Source organism: Lutjanus erythropterus, chromosome 8, assembly GCF_056507025.1.
Source record: "Lutjanus erythropterus isolate fLutEry1 chromosome 8, fLutEry1.hap2, whole genome shotgun sequence".
NCBI classification, from domain to species: Eukaryota; Metazoa; Chordata; class Actinopteri; order Lutjaniformes; family Lutjanidae; genus Lutjanus; species Lutjanus erythropterus.
This window is the reverse complement of record NC_139324.1, coordinates 19748413-19770132: the sequence shown is the minus strand read 5'-3', so window position 1 is coordinate 19770132 and position 21720 is coordinate 19748413. Positions and strand designations below refer to the sequence as shown.

Genomic DNA, 21720 nt, shown 5'->3' with positions numbered 1-21720 from the left:
CGCCAGTCTGAGCTGCCTGGGGTTTGTTTGTGAGGAAGCCCAATATCCAAATGCAGAGTGTGGTACTCAGGCCCTCAGTGTTCAGTGTGCCAACCAGCTTCATGGGACAGATTGTGTTGGATGCTGAGCTGAAATCAACAAACAGCATTCTGATGTGGGTGTTGTTCTCCTTCGTGGATCTGTTTGTTTTGAATGCAAACTTATGCGGGTCCAGACTGGCTGAGATGCTGCTCTTTATGTGCTGGAGAACCAGAGAGCCAGTTTCTCAAAGCCCTTCATCAGAATGGGGATGAGTGCCACAGGGCGGTAGTCATTTAGACCAGGCACTGCAGACTTTTTAGACATAAGGACCGTGGTGGCTCTCTTCATGCAGGTGGGAACACTCTCCTGTGACAGTGATATGTTGGACATGTCAGTAATGGCATCTACTGGCTGGCTGGAACATATTTTTAGTACACAGCCAAGGATGTTATCAGGCCCAGGATCATTACTCATATTCACTCTCAGTGGGATTTTCCTCTCATCCTCTGTGGACGCTGACAGAGGCCAGTCCTCTGGAGGCGGAGTAGACTTTACAGCAAACTCTTTGTTGAAGACATCAGAGCAAACAAAGATCAAATAATCTTTGGCTGACTACAGATATCTGCTGCAGAGGGCACATTAACCGAACAGAGCATCTCTTTATTTTAGCTGTTACTGAGTTAATGTTAATTCGTTACATTTGATCTAATCTGCTGCTGGTACTTTTTTCTCATTTTAACCAGTCAGCAAAAAAAATAAATAAATAAACAAAAAAATCAGCAGCTGCTACCTGAATGTTTTCCATTGCTCATCACTAATAAAAAAGAGAGACAGATAAAAAATTTGATAAGAAATTTGTTAGCATCAGAGTTTAACTAGTCCAGCTGGGAACTGGATACAAAGTGAAACCAAACCCATCCATAGTCAAGAAGGACCTCAAGCATCATCTGAGCCACAGTCTAAAAACCAGCAAGAGAAACACAATAAATATCACAGTAGCAATAAGTACAAAATCATCTAGATGTTTATATTCAAATTAAGCATGAAGTCAGGAGTTTTACAGCTACGAGCAAAAGGGTTGTTAAGCCACACAGTTAGAACCACGAATGAAGGGTTAACATGAGATAAAATGGTTAGATGATAGTACCTGTGGGAAAACACAGTTACAGCGACAGTTGATATTCAACAAGGTGAAATGTAGAACATAATAAGAAGCTTTAGAAAGAACAGAGAACTGGGGTGCACCGATAGCTCAGTTTGCAGAGTGTGCACCCTTTATTGAGCTTTCTGTTTGCCTCTTTTGCCCTCCTTGTACCCACACATGCACGCAGAGTGTCTTCCTCTTTTGTTTCTTTTGTGGAAGCCAATACACTTAGGAACCTTAACAGCCTCTTTAGTTAAGTGGCTCTGTCTACTTCTTGTCATCGGCCTAAATCATCCTGACAGTAAGTGCCTTAATAATGTTGACAATGACATTTGTCAGAAATACCTTAGTGGTGCAGAAGACTTGGGAGATGTCATGTATGAACAGATCCTAATGGGCTGTAATGATGTCAAATGTTATCAGGACAGGATGGGAGGGATTAAAGTGTGAATGTGCGAGCTGGATGGAAGTGAATTAGTTGATTAAGAGATTCAGTGTGAATAGGATGGAAGTGAGTTAGTGAATTCATGTAAAGAAGTTGAGTCGCTGTCGTGTTTTGCTCCTTTAATCCAGTTTTCCACCAGAGAAGAACCCACTGTGGATTCAAAGAAAGAAGAAGAAATTCAGCTGAAATGAAGTGGAAAATAGAGCGAGACACTCAAACTTACAGTGGCAGGGTGGCAGGTCCCAACACGTTAATTTTAACTGAAAAACAGTCACACCTTCAGCATGTGATGACTTTCGGTTCTCTGACAGGATGAACGTTAACCAGTTTCAGCATTATGGAGGTATAAACGCAGTCACCCTCAAAATTCTTAATTTTTGAAACAATGGGTTCATGATTTCAGGCAGAGGTAGATAAGATAAGCACCTTCTTCTTCTTCTTCTTCTTTTTTTTTTTTGCTAATGATGACTAACATTTTTATATGTCCAGGTGACAGAGGCTAGAGTCAAACCAAATGATAATATAAGTCATGTAAATTATGAAATAACATTGTTTTAAGCGAGTTAGCTAATTAGACATGCTAACATTGCAGCTGATTTTATAGCAGATAAAGTTTCATCGATCCTTCTTGCACTCTTGCCTCTTGTGTTTGCGGTTTTGAAATTGCCACAAATCACACCACCTACCAAACTTACAGAGATCACTCTGCACAGCGTCTATCGGTTTTCTAACCTAGTTTGGATGAAACCACACCGGCTTCCATTTCCCATTACTTGTTATCAGCATTTTTCAGTCTTTTTGGACTTGTATTGACTAAATTATTCATCAATAAGTCAGAAAAATAATTTGACAGATTAATTATTAATAAAAAAAGTATAGTCGCAGGCTAATATGCCTTCCTTCATTCATTTTCAGTGATACATGAGTGATCTTAATTTCCTTGTTTTTCTCTGCAGCCAACCATCTTCAGTCCAGTAACAATAAATCTGACTCATGGTGAGTTCACTTTCATTTTATTTATAAATTCAGTTAATAGCTTGATAACTCCATAACTCTCTTTGTGTATGTTAATGTATGTGTGCAGTTTTGGTCTTGCGGCGGAGCAGAAGAGGAGTCGATATAAAGAAATAGGAAGAAGTATGAACTCCACGGGATCGGGAAAGAGCAGCACGGTTTCGAGGTCAGTTCACCATGTCAGTCTTCAGTCAGACTAATGGAGAGAGGGGTAGAGAGGGGCGGAGACACAAAGGGCTGTTAATTTCAAACCAATTAAATGGCACTACAGAGAAACAAACACTTTTGAGGCACAGGCATGTTGAGCAATGGTTCCTAAATAAAGGGTCCAAAGATGATAAAATCCTTCAAATGAAACTATCTGACCAGCAAAAAATTCTTCCCTTTTTTGTCTCTGAGATTTTCATCAACTCAAACCCTGTTTTTGATATTATTATATATATATTTTGGTTGGCTTTCTCAGCAATAGCCACTCAGAATATTTACATTCTTTCTACAGAAGTTATATTCTTAGTGTCAGAGACTATTCCTGCGTCGGTTTTGAATACTTGTCATGCATTAGGGATTCACAGGAAAAAATGCATGTAATCCACTGTTTGTATTTTGATCTCATTGATATCAACCTCACTGTATCAGAGCTGTAGAAATACATAATATAAATACACAAATATACATTTGGTGTAATTTAGTAGAGTTATTCTGATACCAGTTTTCCTTCCCAATACCTCTCTTTTAACAACCAGAGTAGACTTGTACTCATCCAAAAGAATAATAGTGATTCATTATCACAGAGCCTGAATGTCACAGAGCTGTTGCCTGCTAAATACATGCAGGCTACAATTTTTGAGTGAGGACAAAAAATTCAATCTTTTTAAATATTTTTTTGTATGAATTGATATTTTAGGCAACTTGTCAAATCTATTGTCTGAGAGCAAACAAAGCACTGTGTCTCCATTACATTACATTTACAGTTTACAGATTTATTTTTTAACTGTACATTAGTCTGCTCAATGCATATGTTGTTAATAATCTCTAAAAAATCTTATGAAAATATTTCTTTGTTATTTATTTTTCTAGTTTTTAAATATTGTTGTGTGCCTCAAAAGTCTGGCCGTGGTCAGAGGTTGCTTCATTTAAAGAGGTCACAAGCAACATTGGGAACCACTAATATAAGACAATGTAATATAAACAATAATATAAATATATAAATATGTCAGTTTCTGGCCAAAGAGTCTTACTTTTTCTCACTAGCCAACTAAAGCTTCTTTCTTCTGAAACTTACAGAAGTAAAGACATGTACCAGTGAAATCTGACTGGTTTTAATATTGATAACAGCTCATAGTGTCACTGCTCTATCAGAAATTTGGGTTGAAAATGTTAAAGATCTCTATCATTGAAGCAGTTGTGGTTAATAAACTAATTAAATCTTGATGTCTAAGGTGCATGAGCAGCTTTGTGTCTGGAGGATTTGTTGTTGAACTAACTGGTGGATGTATTGTTTTTATTTTTAGTCTTTGAGAAGGCTGGTGGATTGGTGGCGGTGGGTCAGCGGGGCAAGGTGAAGAGGTCAGAGCAGGGGGTGGGGCTAATGGTGCCAGGGTTTGAGCAGGACTCCAGCAGTTGGAGTTGAATGGTGTGTTGTAGTAAATAGTTCTGGATTTCTGGGTTGTGTTCAGTGTGACAAAGTTTTGCAGCAGATTGAAGGACTGATCTGGTTTCAGGGATGCCAATCAATTTGAGATGAAAAGCCAACAGATTAGTGATCTATAAAAACATCAGGGGCTGCATTCACAAACAGAGAAAATTCTTAGAGAGCTCCCAACTTAGGCCAAACATCTGTCAAGGAGTACTAGCTTTGGAGTTATAAGTTCTCAGAGCAACTGAGCAAAGAAGGAACAAAAACATTTATTTGAGTGACGAGGTGTGGCTGATTCTGGTGCTGTGTGTGACTCATTCTTGTAAAATCTGTGATTGGCTGATCCAAAAAAAGAAGAAACATGTTTAGTGATAATGTGCATAGACTGGAGAGTGAAATCAATTGTCTCTACATGACATTGTGATGAACACTATTTTATGTAATGAACATACTTTATAAGTAGGCTACAAAATGTTTGAATACATAGACCTACTTCTGTTCACATGCTGAAACTTTTTCACCCTAGGAGCTCTCTTATAGACCTTTTCCACCAACAAGGAACTGGCCTTGTTACAGTCCAAGCACCTAATTTAGACCTTTTCAGAGTATTACCAACAAAAATTCATTAGTTTGGAACCTTAAAAGTTGGTTCCTAGCTGGAGCCAAAAGTTAGCAGGTTTTCCTTTGGAACTGAAGTGGGTGTGTCATATTCTAGAGACTATTGTTAATTTTCAAAGTCTTCTATTGGTGACACCCTTGATTACAGTGGTACCACTTAAAACTGGTGGCGATGCAGGCTGGTTCACTAGATAGCATCAAGATTGGTGATTGTGGTCTGGTCCTAACTAACAGAGGTAATTCTTAGAAAACATAGTAATTTTAAGAAGAATTTCATGACGAGGAGCAACTTTTTGTACTAAGAAGCTTTGTGAATACGGCCCCAGAGCTTCAACAAGCCACTTTAGCTAAATTGAAAGATAGGTTTAAGATTTTTCAAGTCTGTTATAAAACAGTATTTAGGAAACATTTTTTGCTTCCTGTAATAATTCTTCCTGACCATACTGGGCATTAAAAACATCCCTCATACCTCATGTAAGCTTCAGAACATGTGAATACATTTTTGCACAGACGGAGGGCTGTGAATTTTGTTCCCCCATCACTTACACTGATGGTACGTTAGGAAAGTATCTTTATTGGCGAATTAGTGAGGCAAAATAACCAACAATGGTTGCAGGTTTCTTAAAAGGCTGCTGCAAAATGAGTTGGGCCACACAAAAACTTTGGAAGATCCAGGATGGGCTGATCCTCTGCTGCTGGTCAGGTTTCTTTTCCTCTAGGTGGGGCTGCTGGGGAGCTGGGAAGGGGCGGAGCCATTATACTAACTAACTACCGCACTAACTAAAGAATTAACCAACTACCTCACTAACAGACTAACCCACTAAAGAAACCTGTGTGTGAGAAGTACTAACTGGTTGTCTGTGTCTTCGTAGTGTTTCAGAGGTGTTGGAGCAGTCAGAGGCGCACCCAGAGGAGATCCTCCTTACCCTGCGGTTAGACAGACTAAACTAACCAGCAGACTAACTCACCAGCTAACTGACTGGCCGGCTGACTAACTGTCTAACTTTGTTGCTCACTGTACGTGTGTGTGTCCACAGTGTGTCAGAGCTGCTGGACCTGTACGAGGAGGATCCTGAGGAAGTCCTCTTAAATCTTGGTTTTGGTCGAGAAGAACCTGACCTAGCCTCTAGGGTTCCTGCCAGGTTCATCAACAACGCTTCCTCAGCCCGAGGCATCGACATCAAGGTACTAATGACAGCAGCACGATAATACTGGAAACAAACTCTAAATGAAAACAAATGTGGCATGTTTTTCTGAGGTTTATTGAACTGCAGGTTACTACAATACAGTTACCAGTACACTCCATGCTGTTTTATAATGACGTCACATCCTGTGTGGTTCACCTGTAGGTCTATCTGGGAGCTCAGCTGCAGCGCATGGAACTGGAGAACCCCAACTACGCCCTCACAAGTATGTACCTCCATGCTGTCTATAGTATCTTTACATCTGTTGTAGTTTTTATGACTGTATGCTCTACACCCTCAGCAGTGTGTTGAGTAGTCAGTTTCAGAAGCGCAGCAACACCCAAACACAGTACTGCAGATGGAGGGTGAACGATGTCACGTTCACGTCCCAAAACGGCCGACGGAGGAAGTGAAGCTCAAAGACTCACACTGTGTGTGTTCTGTTCCCAGTACTATTGTGGTGATTTGTGGGGTCCTTCAGCTCTTTTAGCTGTTCTGCCAACTGCCTGGACGACACCGCCAGCAAGGACAAAGATCTGTTTGTCCCAGACACACACACACACTGATGCACACACACTCACAGACCTGCTCCTCTAACATCCTGGCCTCCTTTTGTTTTCAGACTCATGTCTGCATGAAGATACTGGCTCCCTAATTAAAGACACACATACATGAGCGCATTCACAGACCTGCTCCTATAACATCATGGCCTGATTTTGTTTTCAAATTCATGTTTGCCTGAAGGCACTAGTTGCCCACTTAAACACAAACTCGCAGACATACACGCGCATTTGAATCTCTTCTTCCTGACAGTTTAACTGTCTTTGTGCTATAAAAAAGGCTCGACTAAAAGACTTCTGTCTGTGAGAAGATAAATCACTCCATAGCTGAAAGTACTTGAGATCGGCAAAGTCTGATTTCACACTCGATCTCATCACTGGCGCCAGTTTGTTGTTAGGTAAATGAGACAATTAATGAGTTTTGTTTAGCTGAGCATTCTGAACATTTGCACTTCAACATAAAAGAAATTGATTTTGATTAGACTTGTATCTGTAGCTCTTTTGTTCTCTTTTTTTTATGTTGTTCGGTGCAGCAGATGTTTTTGCCACTTTGCACCGGTTTTCCATGTATTACTGACCTTAAGCAAGCTACCCATTTTGGTCTGAAAATGGGTAGACTGATTGATTTAAAGAAAGCAGGTTTGGACAACTTTTGTCTTAGTGGACTTTCACATCAGGGACTTTGGCCCACATTTGAGCACACTTTAATGCAAAGTCCAGTTCATGTAAACACTGCATACTGCACCGTGCCCATGTCAATCTGCAAAAGTGGTCTCGAGTAAGCTTCATGTGTAGTCTGACACAGTTTGCATAAGGTGTGAAAACTAAACTGCACCTAAACAAGGACGTGGACTACTGTTTGGATCTTGTGATTAGCAGGTTTTGTTACATTATAGCAAAACGGAGACGGGCGAACAGTCGTACTTAGGCATGGTACAGATCAATCATGCCTAATGTGAAAACACCCTAAGACTCTAAACTTGAGTAGTGGAGTAGTAATTGTTTGATTTAAAGTTAACTGTGACCTAACTTTTTTTTTTAAGTGAACTGCTCCTTTAACAGTCTTTAGTATGTCTGTGGTTCCTGGAAGCTTTCTTCTTTTCCAGAACATTCTCATACTGTTCCATCGGTTCCCTGGATCCCAGACACGTGTGCGTGTTGTTGTTTGTTATGTAAGCTCTGTTCTCACCATCAGAAAGAATCTCTTGGGATGAAAAAAGAAAAAAGACGGAGTAGTACGTGTCGTTTTCTCTTATTCCTCACTTCCTGTTTTAGGATCCTCAGAATGAGCGTTAGTGTGGAGTCAGCAGTCAGCAGGAAACACACTCACACAGTATTACTATCATCACACGCGGCTGCTGAAATAAGAGCGTCATGTTCTGCAGTCTTGCCCAGATGTGGCTGAAATAACTTTATGACTGACTGAGTTCTAGCTTGGACACAATCGTTCATTTATCATATGTCTTAACTTATTTGCAGCTTCCTTGACAACATTTGCTCCTTGTTTTAAAGGTGCATTAATCAATTTTGTGGCCTCTTTTTGGCAGCAGAACATTTTAACAAGTATCATCCCCTTGGATTTGTTTTTATGTTCACCTGAAGAAGAAAGTTCATCATTCACTGTCTATTTAGCCAACTCCTCAGAGAAATATCTGGGCATGGACACATAGTGTGCAGTTGGTTTATCAGAGCCTTTTCATTGAAAGCAGCTGTGAGCTGCTGGAAACCAGACCAGTTTGAGCTCTATTGGGCAGATGAATAAAAAAAGGAAAGGAGGTAAATAAATAAATGTCATGAAAAACAAAAAAAGTGCTCTAATGCTAATATTACCTTTGCTGCCACCAATGCTACTACTAATAGCAATGATAATAATATACCAATAGTAATAAGAACTATTACACAACAGTTAGTTCCAACCAAGTAATTTGATTGGACAAGAGCATCCCATGAGTGCTGATATAGAGTATAACAACACAAGAAGTTTTAATACACGTATAACTCCGCTTTCAGGTGTTCTAATAACTGTTACATTAACATTCATCGGTAAAGAAGACTGAGCTGAAGACAGCCTTAAGGCAGTGATATGGATCAACCCAGACAACTGCATTGAGCTCTACTACAGTAAAGTGTAGGGTTAGAGACTACGCACGAAGTAGCTAGCAAGCTAATGTTAGCCTGCAGGAAAATGTTAATGTGTTGCTTGGCAACAGTCCAGTCCTAGTCCTGTCACAGAGATAAAAATAAAATAAATGAACATCATAATTATAATGTTTATTTAAAAGGTAATTTGTGTGTTGTTTTTTTTTTTGTTTTGACTGATTGAACTACCATTGGCTCACCTCTACTAGGAGAGGTCAGGCCCATTTTAAGCTTGATCAACCTGCTCCCAGACTCTATTGAGGGAGATTGTTTATTAGGGATTGGCAGTCAATTGATAAGTGGTTTTGGGTGAAAGAAGGAATAAGTTGTCCCAGCCTTTCTCCTCCATGCTGACTGTTCCAGAGATAACGGTGTGCTAAATGGAGCTCTGGCTGTTAAGGACAGGTCAGGGCACGGCTCCTGACAATTCCCATGTACCTTAATAATATTATGGTGGCAGGAGATTTAGAGTGGGAGAGAGAGGGATACTAATGTTCCTAATGCTCCCTCGGGGGGCCTAATGTTCATTCTTTATGGTATCCGTCAGTGTTTCCAAAAATTCCCTATAGTACTGCTGCAAATATAAATTCTCTGCAACAGTAAATACTCTAGTAGTGCTTCATGTAAGATTAAATAAGAATGAAAGTCACCAAAATTGGAGTTGGAGGTTTTCACATGATAACGGTGATATAACTGAATGGCACCAGTGAAATTTGTCAACCAAGAAACTATTTTGTAGGAGGTCAGGATGGGGTCAGAGATAAGAGTATTTCAGGTGATGACATCAGAGAGAGTTATGCAGCATTTACAGAGCAATGGACAAAAGACAGAAGTCTGTGTTTCATAACAGACTGACAAGTATTTAGAGTGCAAGTGATGGAGGGATGGAGGGGAGGAGTGGCGAGTACGGAAGGAAGGAATGTATGCAAGTCATCATCCTGTTAGAGATGAGACTGACAGCTCGACTTACACAACCACAGAAGAAGAACAAGAAGGAAGGAAGGAGAAAGGGAGGAGTGGCTCTGACATTTGTGTCCAGTCCAGTATCCAGTATAATCAGCTCAAGGTTCCACAACTAGATGCAACTTTAAAGTGAGGAAATTCAACAACTCAGTAGCCAAAAAACCTTTCACCTCTGTTGTCCCATCAAGATTCATTAGGACATAATAGAGCTGTTTAAAATTAATTTATTTTGGCTCTGTGAAGCAACTTGTAACCGTTTGGTTTTGTTTCTGTCTCTCTCAGGTCGTTTCCGTCAGATTGAGGTCTTGACCACAGTAGCAAACGAGTTTTTCCAGCTCTACAGTCAGGTTTCTGGTCAGCCTGTCCAGCGCATCAGCTCCAGGGATCAAGGTAACCATTGTAACCACACCAAATCTACTGAAGGACAGCTTTTCTATGATTTACATTTTAAGAAAACCAGGAAGTCCTGGGCCTTAGACTGAGTTTTGGACTGATTGCTCTTGGGGGTGTCACAATTTCAATTCTAGGTCAAAAAACGATAGAAACTAGCTAAAGTAAAAAGGGATCGACATCAAAAGCAGGATTATCATTCCTCACTTTTTTTTTCTCTCCACCCCACCTTCTTGCACGCGTTCAGTGCATGACAGAAGATAAACAAACAAAAGCAACACTTCAAAGATGACACAGTGTAGTTTAGAGGTAGCCTGCAGCTGCACTTTTCTTTTGAAAGAAGAATAAGAAAATGTAAATAAATAGTTGTCAAGGTAGCAATGATCTCCTGATCTTTACAAATCAAAACTCTCTAGTCTAACAATGGCATAGCTGTCATCGCTTTAAAAAAAAATGCTTAAATCAAAAATTTAATTGTGACCTTCAAATCAAAACTCAAATCATGGATTTCATCATGACACCCCTGTTACATAGCAACATGAAACTGCATTTGGTAAATTAGAATGACTAAAAGAGTAAAACTATAAAAAGCACATACAGCTATTTTTACATTTATTCACAGTTTTTTAGTTGATAATGTTCTTTTCTAGTTAGCTCTTTTTTCTTTAGTCATTTGTTTGTTTCATAAAGACAGTTTGTCTGAATAACATTTTATATTCAGCATGAACAAAAAGTTTGTTGTCGAATATTATTTGTCACAGTTCGTGTTTACAAAATATGAACTACATCCGACTCTTATTCTGATTGGTTCATCCTGTGTATCTCTCAGGGGGAGACGGAGGAGAAGGAGGTGGAGAGGAGCCGTCTCCTCCTCTGAAGAGGAGCAGCTCGGCTCTGAACGTCGCCAAACTCCTTAAAAAGACCATCAGCAAACACAACCTGCTTGCGGCTGCCTCTGAGCCGCTTGAAGCACACGCGACTAACCAGCTCTCTCAGCTGAATGGACACGCCCCCTCTGATCACACCAACACCAATGGTCACGTACACACCGGCCCAGAACAGGACCGTTGCAGTACTGATCCCGACCACCAGGCAGAGACAGTAGTCAACCAGAAACACAACCGCAAGAAAGATAGCTGTTCCCTGGCAACAGTTACTGAGGAAACAAACGGGGATGGAGAGACAGATGACAGGTAGGTGGTAGTAATGGTAATGGTAATTAATGTAGTTAATGGTAGTCAATGTTTACTAGCTAAGTTTTTGGTGGAACTGCAGACAAAAGTAACTTATTACAAGCTGGCTGTCAAATGAATGCAGAGGAGTAAAAACTACATTTCCATCTGAAACGTAGTGGAGTACCATACAAGGGAAATACTTCAGTAAAGTATTTCACTTTCCCGCCTGGCAAAATTCATTTGTGTGGTGTGGCCAAAAGCTAGAAGAAAAGAAATAGGGTATCATATTTCCTCAAAAAGGGACTGGGGTCTCTATTTGAACCAGGTCTACATTAGAGACAGGTCTTTTTTTATAATTTCCTGTGTTTGATAAGTCTAATTTGACATATTTTTGAATGTGGCCTACATGTGTTTGCCCTGTTAAAGTTATCGCATCACAAACTCAACACTTCCTGTACCCATTTCAAATTTAAAGCCCTGTAGTGTTTCAATGGACAGAAGCCCTTCATTTCTTAACAAGGCTTTTATTTTGAAACTTTTACAGGAACATGCAAAATGTGGAAAACTCACAAGTTCCCATTCGTCACAATGTAGCGTTTTCCGTCTTGTGGTGTTTGCATATTACTACAAAATTTGTTTAGCTGTGACATTAACATACATACACCCACAGGGCTGAAAGTGGACAACAATATCCAGAGGAGGAGTTGACTTATTGAAAATAGCATGATTCTAACATTCTTATATTGTTGAATATACAGCATGAAAATATACATTATACTTAAGTACATATATGACAACCACCAGGAATACATTCACCCTTGTTTTTTCCTGGCCTATATTTGAGGACAGGCTTTCATTTGTTTGTGTCAACCACACTGGCAGCCATTATTTGAGACCCACCTATTTGACTACTGGATTTTATTTAAAGACATATGGTATTGAAGTCGTAAAGATACACTGCAGGAGCTAGCATGGCTAGCATATTGAATACAGCAGTCCACACAGTCGTTAATTATACAGCATCTTATCAGACACTTTACTGCTGGTAACTCCTTATTCATTACAGACAACCAGCATCCCTTATTTTCTATAAGTTATGTTATTTCACCATGCAGTTATAAAACCAGGATATATACAAACAATATTTCCTGAAGAGCCTCCTCTCTGAAAAAGGCTGGACATCGTTCCACATAGAAATTAATAGGAAGTGATTTTCAGTCTGACTGCAACATAACATCTCATGTCCTGTCAGTCCTGAGCAGAGTAGCACTGGACCAGCCAGCAATGGAGAGCATCAATCAGAGTCAGCTGATGTTCAGCCAGCCAGTCAACAAACAGAGGAGGGAACCCAGGTGATCAAAGAGGAGGAGAAGAACCTGACATCAACCCCAGAGAAAGTTCCTCCCTCCCTGGCACCTCTCCAGCTGGCCCAGCTTCGCACCGAAAACACAGACTCTTTCGACATGGAGGAGGTACAGTGTTTTCCCGGAGTCTGTTTGGTTCTTTATACTTGGTGACTGTATTTGATAACGTCAGGACTCTTCCGACACAGGGTTGTCCAACCTCTTCCCACCCAGAGGAAGGATAATGTTCTCCTGGGTCACAGTGTTGTAACTGAAGCCTTTTTGGCAATTTCTGATCATTGAAATCACCTTCCACGCTGAGTTTGTAATGTTCTCCTGGCCTAATCAAACCATCTTATCACCCCAGGGAAACATGTCTAATGAAGCAAGAAAGCTCGCAGTGAAAATCATTCATTAATCAGTATGGGTATAGTTAATTAGCTCATAACATACAGGAAATTTGTATGATTTAAAGAGCTACATGTGGAGCTTACATTTCACTAGTCATGCCAGAGGAAAAAAACAAACTCTGACTAATAGCATAGTTGGATATACAAATTACAAATGTCAGAAACCTCTCAAAAACCAGTGCGGATTGCCCTTTATGGTAATTTCTACCTCCAGAGGAGCCTGATAAACACCTGCTGCTCTAGGTGAACTAGTGACCCAGTGTATCTGCATAAATCTGCATAAATCATAAATGTTTAGACTGAAAGGATCTCAGGGATTTTTTTTGAAGGTACTGACCCACAGTAACTATTTGTGTTAAAATTGAGTCTGTTGCTTGTTGTTCAGATTCAGAGTAACGAAGATGAGGCTCTGCCACACAGAACGTCCAGAACCACCGGTGAGTTAACCTTAACTTCTCATTTTAACTTCTGGCTTAAATTTCTGACTTAACTTCAAGTTACCCTGGGGAAAAAAAATTTTACATTCAGTGTTACTCACCAAAATACATAATGTTTATCTTTGAGGTCTAACTAATGTGAAGAATGCAATTCCATCCTTATAAAACATTTGCAAAAGCAATTTTTTCAACATTTTAAAACAGTTTACAAACATAACTTGGTTAACTTGCAAGTGGCCTTCTTCTTTCATGCCTTTGTTACCAAATTTCTGCATTTCTTGGCACATTGCAATACTGTGCCACCTTTTGTATATCAGTGGAAAAGTGTGAAACTATAGGCTATGTATCACGTCACCTGGGTGCGTCCTGATGCGCGTCCTTTGAGTGTAATTCATTTGCAAAAAAAAAGCTTCTGTTCGAGGGATGTGCTCTGAGCTCCCAGTCTGGGCAGAGTCATCTAAGACGTCCGCCAGCTGCATGGTTAACTGAGCAAACTGAGCAGCTCAAGTTAGCAGCAGGTAGCAGTCACAGTTAGGGGTTACAGCAGTGCTATGCTGCTGGCTGTTTGTTGAGAGGTGGCCAGTTCTTACAACTTGGACCTTTAAAAGAGAATCGTAACACTTGCTTGTGTGCAACTTGCTTGTATCAACATTTCCACATTATGCTGAGTTTAAAATGGTATAATTCTGGCATGCTTTTTGTAAGTTTGTCAAAATTAGTGTAAAATCACTGTCTTTAACTGCTTAGTCAGACTCTACAGCCAAACTGGCTGTAGCTTCTGTCTTTCTGCTTTTCAGCCTACGAGAAGAATTTCTATTAAGTCTGCATTGAGTGCGTTTCTGTAGGATTATAAATCCATTCTGTCCTGTCCAGTGTAAATATGCAGCTTCTTTATGTGTGCAATAAAACATGTTTCCTGTCTCTCTGTTCACTCAGTGAGGACAGACTGTCCTGTTTCTTTATTCCTATGGTTTATGGCCTCTTTAAATTATGATATTCTGCCACCAACTGGACAGATGAGGTACTGCAATAATGTTTGATTATCTGTGTCTCTCTCAGACCTGTTGAGGACAGTCAGTCAGCAGTCAGACAGCAGCGGCTTTGCTGAGGAGCCTTCTGCCGACTCCAACAGCTACCTCAAGGTCTGTGTGTGTGTTTTGTTCTCCGTCTTTCTTACCAGTATCTCAGTGTGGATCAGCAACTTTGACCTTTAAGTAATTAAAACTGACTCATAAAATACTTCCAGTCTCCAGTCCAAATATCTTCCCAGAAGAAAAACATTCCTGTAAATGAATCAGATGTGAGCTGGAAAATGATTTTGTTGTTGTGTAATAAAACCTTGTAAGGCAGAAGAAGGATTCAGCTTGTAAAAACTTTCTGATACATATCAGATTCAGCAATTAAGAATCTGGCACACATTGTGATGTGAGAAACACCTGGGTTTTTTTCCTCTTATACAAAGACGGCCTGTGTCTAAATAATCCTCCATATTTTAAAGCGTGTATGTAATGCAATAGGTCAGAGTATAGATATAGTTACTTTTCAGAGGAACATTTTATATAAATGACCTGTCAGATTTACCTTGGGACCCTTAGACCCACAAGACTAAATGTCCTAACTGTATATAAAGTAATTTAAACTAGTTCCACTTCAACTACTTACAGCACTAAAATGCTTCTTACACATCGATACATTACTGACTATCTAATAATGATATATTTGTCACATGGCCCCTTTTTTTGCAAAAAGAATACTTTTATGTTGACACTGGGAATACATTTTGCAGATATTATTTGCTTTGACTGAAGTAGGCGTTTGAATACAGGACTTTACCTTCTAATTGAGAATTTTTACCTTGTATTTGTGCTACTGTTTAAATGTTAAGTTTGGTATTTTTCAGCTTAGACCCTTTTTACTATATTTTTGTGTCTAAGTAACTAAAGGGGACAGCAATATTGAAATCAGTCCATTGCTGAGCGAGACCGCTGTAGCCATCAGTCAGCAAAATGGTCTGAAGTGCAATCCTTATAGACGACTGCACACTACCAAAGTACGTCCACTAAACCTGTTATTTTCTGGTCACTGACAGTCTCAGATTGTTATTCTGAATGCCTTAACATTATGGAAAAATTTGCTGTAGGGCTGCAACGTTCAATTATTTACGCTGTTGGTTAATCTGACAATCACTTTCTTGATTAATCGAATAGTTCTTTGGACTATAAAATGTCAGAAAATAGGGGAAAATGTTGGTAAGTGTTTCCCCTAAGCTCAATATGACGTTCTCAAGTCCACAATCCGAAGATGTTCAATTTACTGTCAGAGAGGAGTAATGAAACTAGAAAATATTCACAGTTAAGAAGCTGAAATCAGATCATTTTGACTTTTTCTTGAAAAATGACGCAAACCAATGAATCGATAATCAAAATAGTTTGCAATTAATTTAACAGTTGACAACTAATTTATGAATTGCTGCAGCTCTAGATTGCTGCACAGATAGATCTTTTGTTCCAGAGGAACATCTGTTTTAGTTATCCAGAAGTAGCTGGGGTTTTTATTTTGCAATAATAAACTCCCTTTACAGAAACATCTTATCATCAATAAAAAATGTCTTGGGTCGTCTTTCCACCAGTCCAACAACTCTGGTCTGGTCAAAATAAACCTGTAATTCACTGCTAGATGAAAAAATATCATTATCATGCTATAAAATTAGTATTTCAATAAATGCATTCTGGTAGGTTTGGTGAGAGCAATAAGACAGCTGTTTCTGGTTAAAAAATATATATATCTTACTCTTTGAAAAAAGGACTATTTCTCTGTAGTGTCTCTTTTCATAATAAGACATTATCTTATCCTGTCAGTGGCAAAAACAAGCACATTTAATGGACGTACTTTGACATTGCCTGGAAGGATTACGTTGCAGCTCAGTTTCGCTTCTGCTGGCTGCAGTGTCTCCCTCAATACTGGAAAGATTTCAAAACTTGTTGTCCTCATTAGTCACTTAGACACAAAAAATTGGGATACAGATATTTCCTTCAATCTAAAGATATGAATACTTTTTCCACCACTGGTAATTAATTGTTAATTGATTTTAATTAGGTGCAGGACAGTAGTGACAGCTGTGACAGTGAGACCACCGTGACATCACATCCTTCACAAGACGTTGCCACACCCCTTGCAGTGGACCAACCAGCATTTGACCTGCCAGATGGCACAGAGGACGACACGGGGCCGTGTGGCGCTACTGAGGCTGATGGAACAAGTAGTTCCAAGGGAGAAGATGAGCGTGATGGGAGCTCGGAACAGGTTCCACAGTACACAGCTCACCAACTCCCCAGGAACATGGAGGAGGATGAGCACGAGGAGAGAGCTGATAGTGGGGAGCCAGAACCAGAAATTACCCAGAGTACATCCACTGCAGAACAAGAACCACAACCAGAGTTAGAACACACCCAGAGACAGTCTGCTTCAGAACAAGAACAACAACACACTCAGAACCAGACTGAAACCGCCGTAGACACAGAAACACCGACAGAGGGAGTGGACGCTGAGGACAGTGCCCAGGATGAGCATGCATTCTCAGATGATTCTGGCCCACTCTGTCCTCCTGCTTCATCCTCTCCGGTTCTCAGCGCTCTGCAACGAGCCAAGCACAACCAGCTGAGCCGGGCAGGACAGCTGGTTGACCCACAGTCTGGCGATACACTCGAAAACCAAGGGAGAGGACGGGGCCGTGGACGAGGACGAGGCGGTATCCCCCTGCAGAGGTCCTCCTCCCTGCCATCCTCACTCCTCTCGCCCTCTAGGGTCGTGTCCTCTGTCAGGATCCAGTTTGGACGTGGCCAGGCATCCTGCACGCAGGCCAGATACTCCTTCAAATACACCCAGGAGACCGAAGGGGACGAAGACAACAAGGAGGAGGATGAAAAAGAGGGACAAACCAATTGTCTGTCCACTCTGATCATAAACCCTGCCTCCTCATCTGACTCTACCAACCGACCAAGGCTTTCCATTCCACCTAAACCCATCCCACGCTACCTGATGCGGTCTTCCTACTCCCTGCAGAGCTCCAGCCCCCCTCCTGATTGGTCACCAGGAGGCCACACACACTCCTGGAGCACCCAGAGCGTTCCTGATCTTTCATCCAGTCAGCAACAGCCAGGCCACTTCCAACAAAACATGAGCACCAACCAGAACCAGCAAAGTTGGAATCCAGGGCAGATGGCATTCTCATATCCTAATCCTCACACTCAGCACTTAAACTCAAGCCCCAATCCTAGTCCTAGCCCTAACCCCAGTCCGTACCCCTTCACTCCTAATCTTCCTCCACAGCATGCCTCCCCTCTCCAGCCATATGCCAGCCTTCCTAACCTCCTGCACCACCACAATCCCTCCTTGATTCACCATTCTAGTCTAACCAGTCTCCACCATCCTGCCGCTCCCACAGTCCCCCAGCACGGCAGCCTCTCCAACTTGCATCAGCCGTCAACTTCCTCTGCTCCCCCTCACCACTCCAGTCTTGGAAACCTGCACCCGGGAACTCCAGTAATGCACCACCAGGGCCACAACCATCAATACAGTCATCACTCACCTTACCACGCCACTCCTCACGGCTCGCTGTTTGCCTCACCCTACCTCAGTTACCACGGGTATAACATGAACCCACACCTGCCGTTTCACCACCCTGTCCCCCAGTATCCGTCCTTGGCTCCAGAACACAGCCTCCACCCGGGGCTCGGTCATCCTGCTCCAGGCTTCCACCCAGGCCTGGCCTCAACCCTCGGCCTGGGTCACAGCCTCCACCCGGGGCTCACTTCTCCTGCTCCGTCCACCACTGAGATGCAGCTGAGGAGAGTCCTGCACGACATCAGAGGGACGGTTCAGAGTCTTAGTCAGGTTAGTCCTCTTCAGCCCCACTCTTTTAAAGGGATAGTTCAGAGTATTTAATGTGGTGTTGTATGAGGTACTAAATGTATGCTATATTTAGAATATTTCCACCACTTCAGTTTGCCATTAGATGGGATACCGCTCTTCAGATATGTGTCTATAATCCAAATCTTGCTCTCTCCAAACCAACCAAACACCATGGGTGAATTCAATAATTTTAAGTCACACAATAACACAAAAAGATCAAGCCAGCAGTAGTCCAGCAATGCCCGTTTTCTGCAACGTAAAATGACTGATTTCACTAATGGAGTTTGTTTGGTTTGGAGAGAGCAATATTTGGCTTATATAACAGCAGTTTTCCGTTACAAAGACGACAAGATAAGATGGTGAAAATATTCTAACTGGATGTCTTAAGGTGGCTGAAAGGTTGCTATCAGATTGTGAACAAGCCAAAATTTCTATTTGGTGGCAAAACTGACTAAGTAATGCAAGTACTTCCATTATGTTGCTAATCATCTGTTATTAGGACCAGATTGCCTAGAACAGGTCTGGATGAAAAAAAAATAGTTCGGCATACGTCCCCTGTAAACAGTGATTTGTTGTTTTTACACTGTCTTTTGTTTGGCTTAAACAAAAGGGATGCATTATGGTAAAGGGAAAGTTCACCCCAAAATCAAACATACAGCGGTTGCCATTTGTGTTATTTACCTTTAGTGTTTTTGTGTGAGTTGCCGACTTTGTTGAAAGAAAATAGTTCCTACATGAAACTGCTCACAACAAGGTCTGTGGATTATCTTGAGTGATAAGATCATGATTTCTGGAAAGAGGCATTGCTGAGTTTTTCTTTTTTTTTTTCTTTTTTGAGCATCACAAGCTGAGTGCCGTCTAGTTCCTTTATAATCAGGCAGACATCTCTAGAGATGATATCTCCAAAACTGAGCAACTCAGACTAAAGCAATGTAGATGGATATATAACACTACCGGTCAGAGAAAAAATAGTTTTGATTTTGTGGTTTACTGTCCTTTTAATTTGTGACTTATAGTGGTGCTGGTAGGCAAATTTTATTACCTTCAAACACAACCAGGTCTTTATGCTTCTAAAGTTAGAGTTCAGACACGAGAAGAGCATCAGTTTTCTCATCTGTGAAACCTTTCCTTCAGGCTAAAGGTTTATGTTTACAACAAACAGTTCGAGTTGCAATTTTACTGTTTACCTTTGTTTTGTCTTCCTTTAACCTGGGGGTTTGTTTAAAATGTGTACATTTGCCTGACTGCTCAAATTTGTTCACCTGTTAGACCTATTTTTAGTATTTTTGCTGCATTTTTACATCTCAGCAAGTTAGTTGGCGAGTGAAATTTATCAACACTGATGGAACCAGTTGTTGGTGGTAAAAAATAATATTTTTATCAGAGACCCCTGACGCAGAACAAAACCCTAACCAGCACTCTCTATGTGTTGCACTTTCTTCCATTCTCTTTGCATATATTCTTAACCAGTACTTAGTTTTAGTGTTTAAAACACAGGCCTCTGCTTTTATGCTGATCAAGCAGAAATGGCCAATAATGCTGCAGAATGAAAACTGTGTGATCAATGACAACAATTCCTGTAGTTTTGTGAATGGTATGTTTTGAGCGACATGGTTTAAACTAGGCTAGCTCTAACTAATCCTTCTGGCAGCTTGTTATGTTCCAGTTTCTGTCCTGACATCATTGTCCTTTTCATCTAGAACCGAGCTGACACTCCAGACATGTTCAGTGAGCACAGAGCAGCTCTGCCCAACCACCAGGTACTGTCATCCCTCATCCCTAATTCAGTCTCCGTGTGCTGCCCATCTTCCTTTTCAGCAGCACAACACAGCAATGTTTCCAGCTGTTTAACGGCGTGGAACTTTCATATTGTTGTGCAGATGTACTGCTGAGGCCCTGTGGACAAAAAATATGATGTTGAATATGATATCCCTCCCTCTTTTTTTGACTGGCCAGTGTACTACTCACTGTCTAGGAAGATGTAAACATAGGCTTTTCTGGTCTGCGTTCCGTTAACCATTTCATCTGATTTCAAGTACAGTCTGAATCGGTGACAAGTGTTAAAGACTAACTATATAGAAATAGCTGCTCCTCTCATTATTGAGATGGTTTCATAACCTGTTAAAAACTTCTTAATGTATATTCAGAGTTTATTTAAATCGTGCCATGTTTGGCCTTTACTGGACTGACACAAACACAAAATCACACAGATATGTTCTCTGACTGGGTCATTACTGAGGAAAACAGTAACAGAATCGTGCTTCATTTTAAATACATTGTGACATATAAAATAAAGGCATTTTAATTTTGCGCAAACCCTACAATGTGCTATTGATAATTTTAGAAGGAGACTGCTTCACCCGTACTATGAGCTGCTCACAGTAATCCAGCCCTAAAGCATACCCTGCTGTACTGTCTGATTTAGTCTAACTGGGATCATTATTTACAAAATGAACATCAAGCTGTACTGAAGAAGACTTTAAATTAGTGATGGAGACCATAAACTCATTAGGAAAGTGTTCACTGAGGTCATGAATCAAGTTAGAAGTAAGATCATGTTCTCATAAGACTCCACTGAAAAGAAATTCTTTTTGAAACCAGTGGAGCTGCCCCCCGCTGGCCAGTAGAAAGAATACAGGTTTAAGGCATGTTGACATTGGTTTCACTTTTCAGACCAGTCCACTGTTTAATATGTGATCTGTATACGATCTGTGTTATCAGTGAAGTGTGTTTCACTTTCTCTACCTCTCTGTTTTCAGTCCTTGGCAGAGTTTCAGCAGAAGAGACGAAGTCTGAATTTGTTCCGCAGTCAGATGATGGACCTGGAGCTATCGATCATCCGACAGCAGGCTCTGGTCTACAAACACCTGAGCCCTGCTGACAGGTGACTCATAAGAGCAAACAGATACACATTTCAGTTATCTGGTTGTGATGATACGTGACACTATGATACAAAACAAACCTGCCGTGTGTTTGCTTGTGTGTCTGTGCGTGCGTGCAGGCTGGAGGTGGAGCAGCTTCAGTCTCTGAGGTCAGCAGTCAGAGAGGAGCTGCAGGAGCTGGAACAACAGCTGGAGGACAGACTGATGGAGCTGACACACCACACACAATACAGGGTATGTACATAAGCCATAAGTGTGTACACTCAACACGCTTGTGACAGGGCATATACACACAATACAAACAGGATATATAAACATACAGTACGGGGCATACGACACCAAAACACACACAACCAAGAACGCACAGTACACACACACAACAGAGGGCATACAAGCACAAAATGCACAACACGCACACATAACACAGAGCACAGTTTAAACACATATA

The 21720-nt window shown here is 40.9% G+C and overlaps 1 protein-coding gene across 1 annotated transcript in view; it reads left to right on the top strand.

The window, feature by feature from the left end:
- The window catches only part of itprid2 (ITPR interacting domain containing 2), a 42320-nt gene that overhangs the window by 18268 nt on the left and 2332 nt on the right, over positions 1–21720 (top strand). Inside the window, exons 7-20 of the mRNA XM_084724829.1 lie at positions 2567–2606; positions 2695–2790; positions 5751–5810; positions 5916–6063; positions 6228–6288; positions 10007–10114; positions 10944–11307; positions 12542–12761; positions 13428–13479; positions 14539–14621; positions 16576–18372; positions 20091–20150; positions 21150–21274; positions 21392–21506. Of these exons, the coding sequence (XP_084580955.1) occupies positions 2567–2606; positions 2695–2790; positions 5751–5810; positions 5916–6063; positions 6228–6288; positions 10007–10114; positions 10944–11307; positions 12542–12761; positions 13428–13479; positions 14539–14621; positions 16576–18372; positions 20091–20150; positions 21150–21274; positions 21392–21506 (3329 nt within the window). The remainder of the gene's footprint in view (positions 1–2566; positions 2607–2694; positions 2791–5750; positions 5811–5915; positions 6064–6227; positions 6289–10006; positions 10115–10943; positions 11308–12541; positions 12762–13427; positions 13480–14538; positions 14622–16575; positions 18373–20090; positions 20151–21149; positions 21275–21391; positions 21507–21720) is intronic.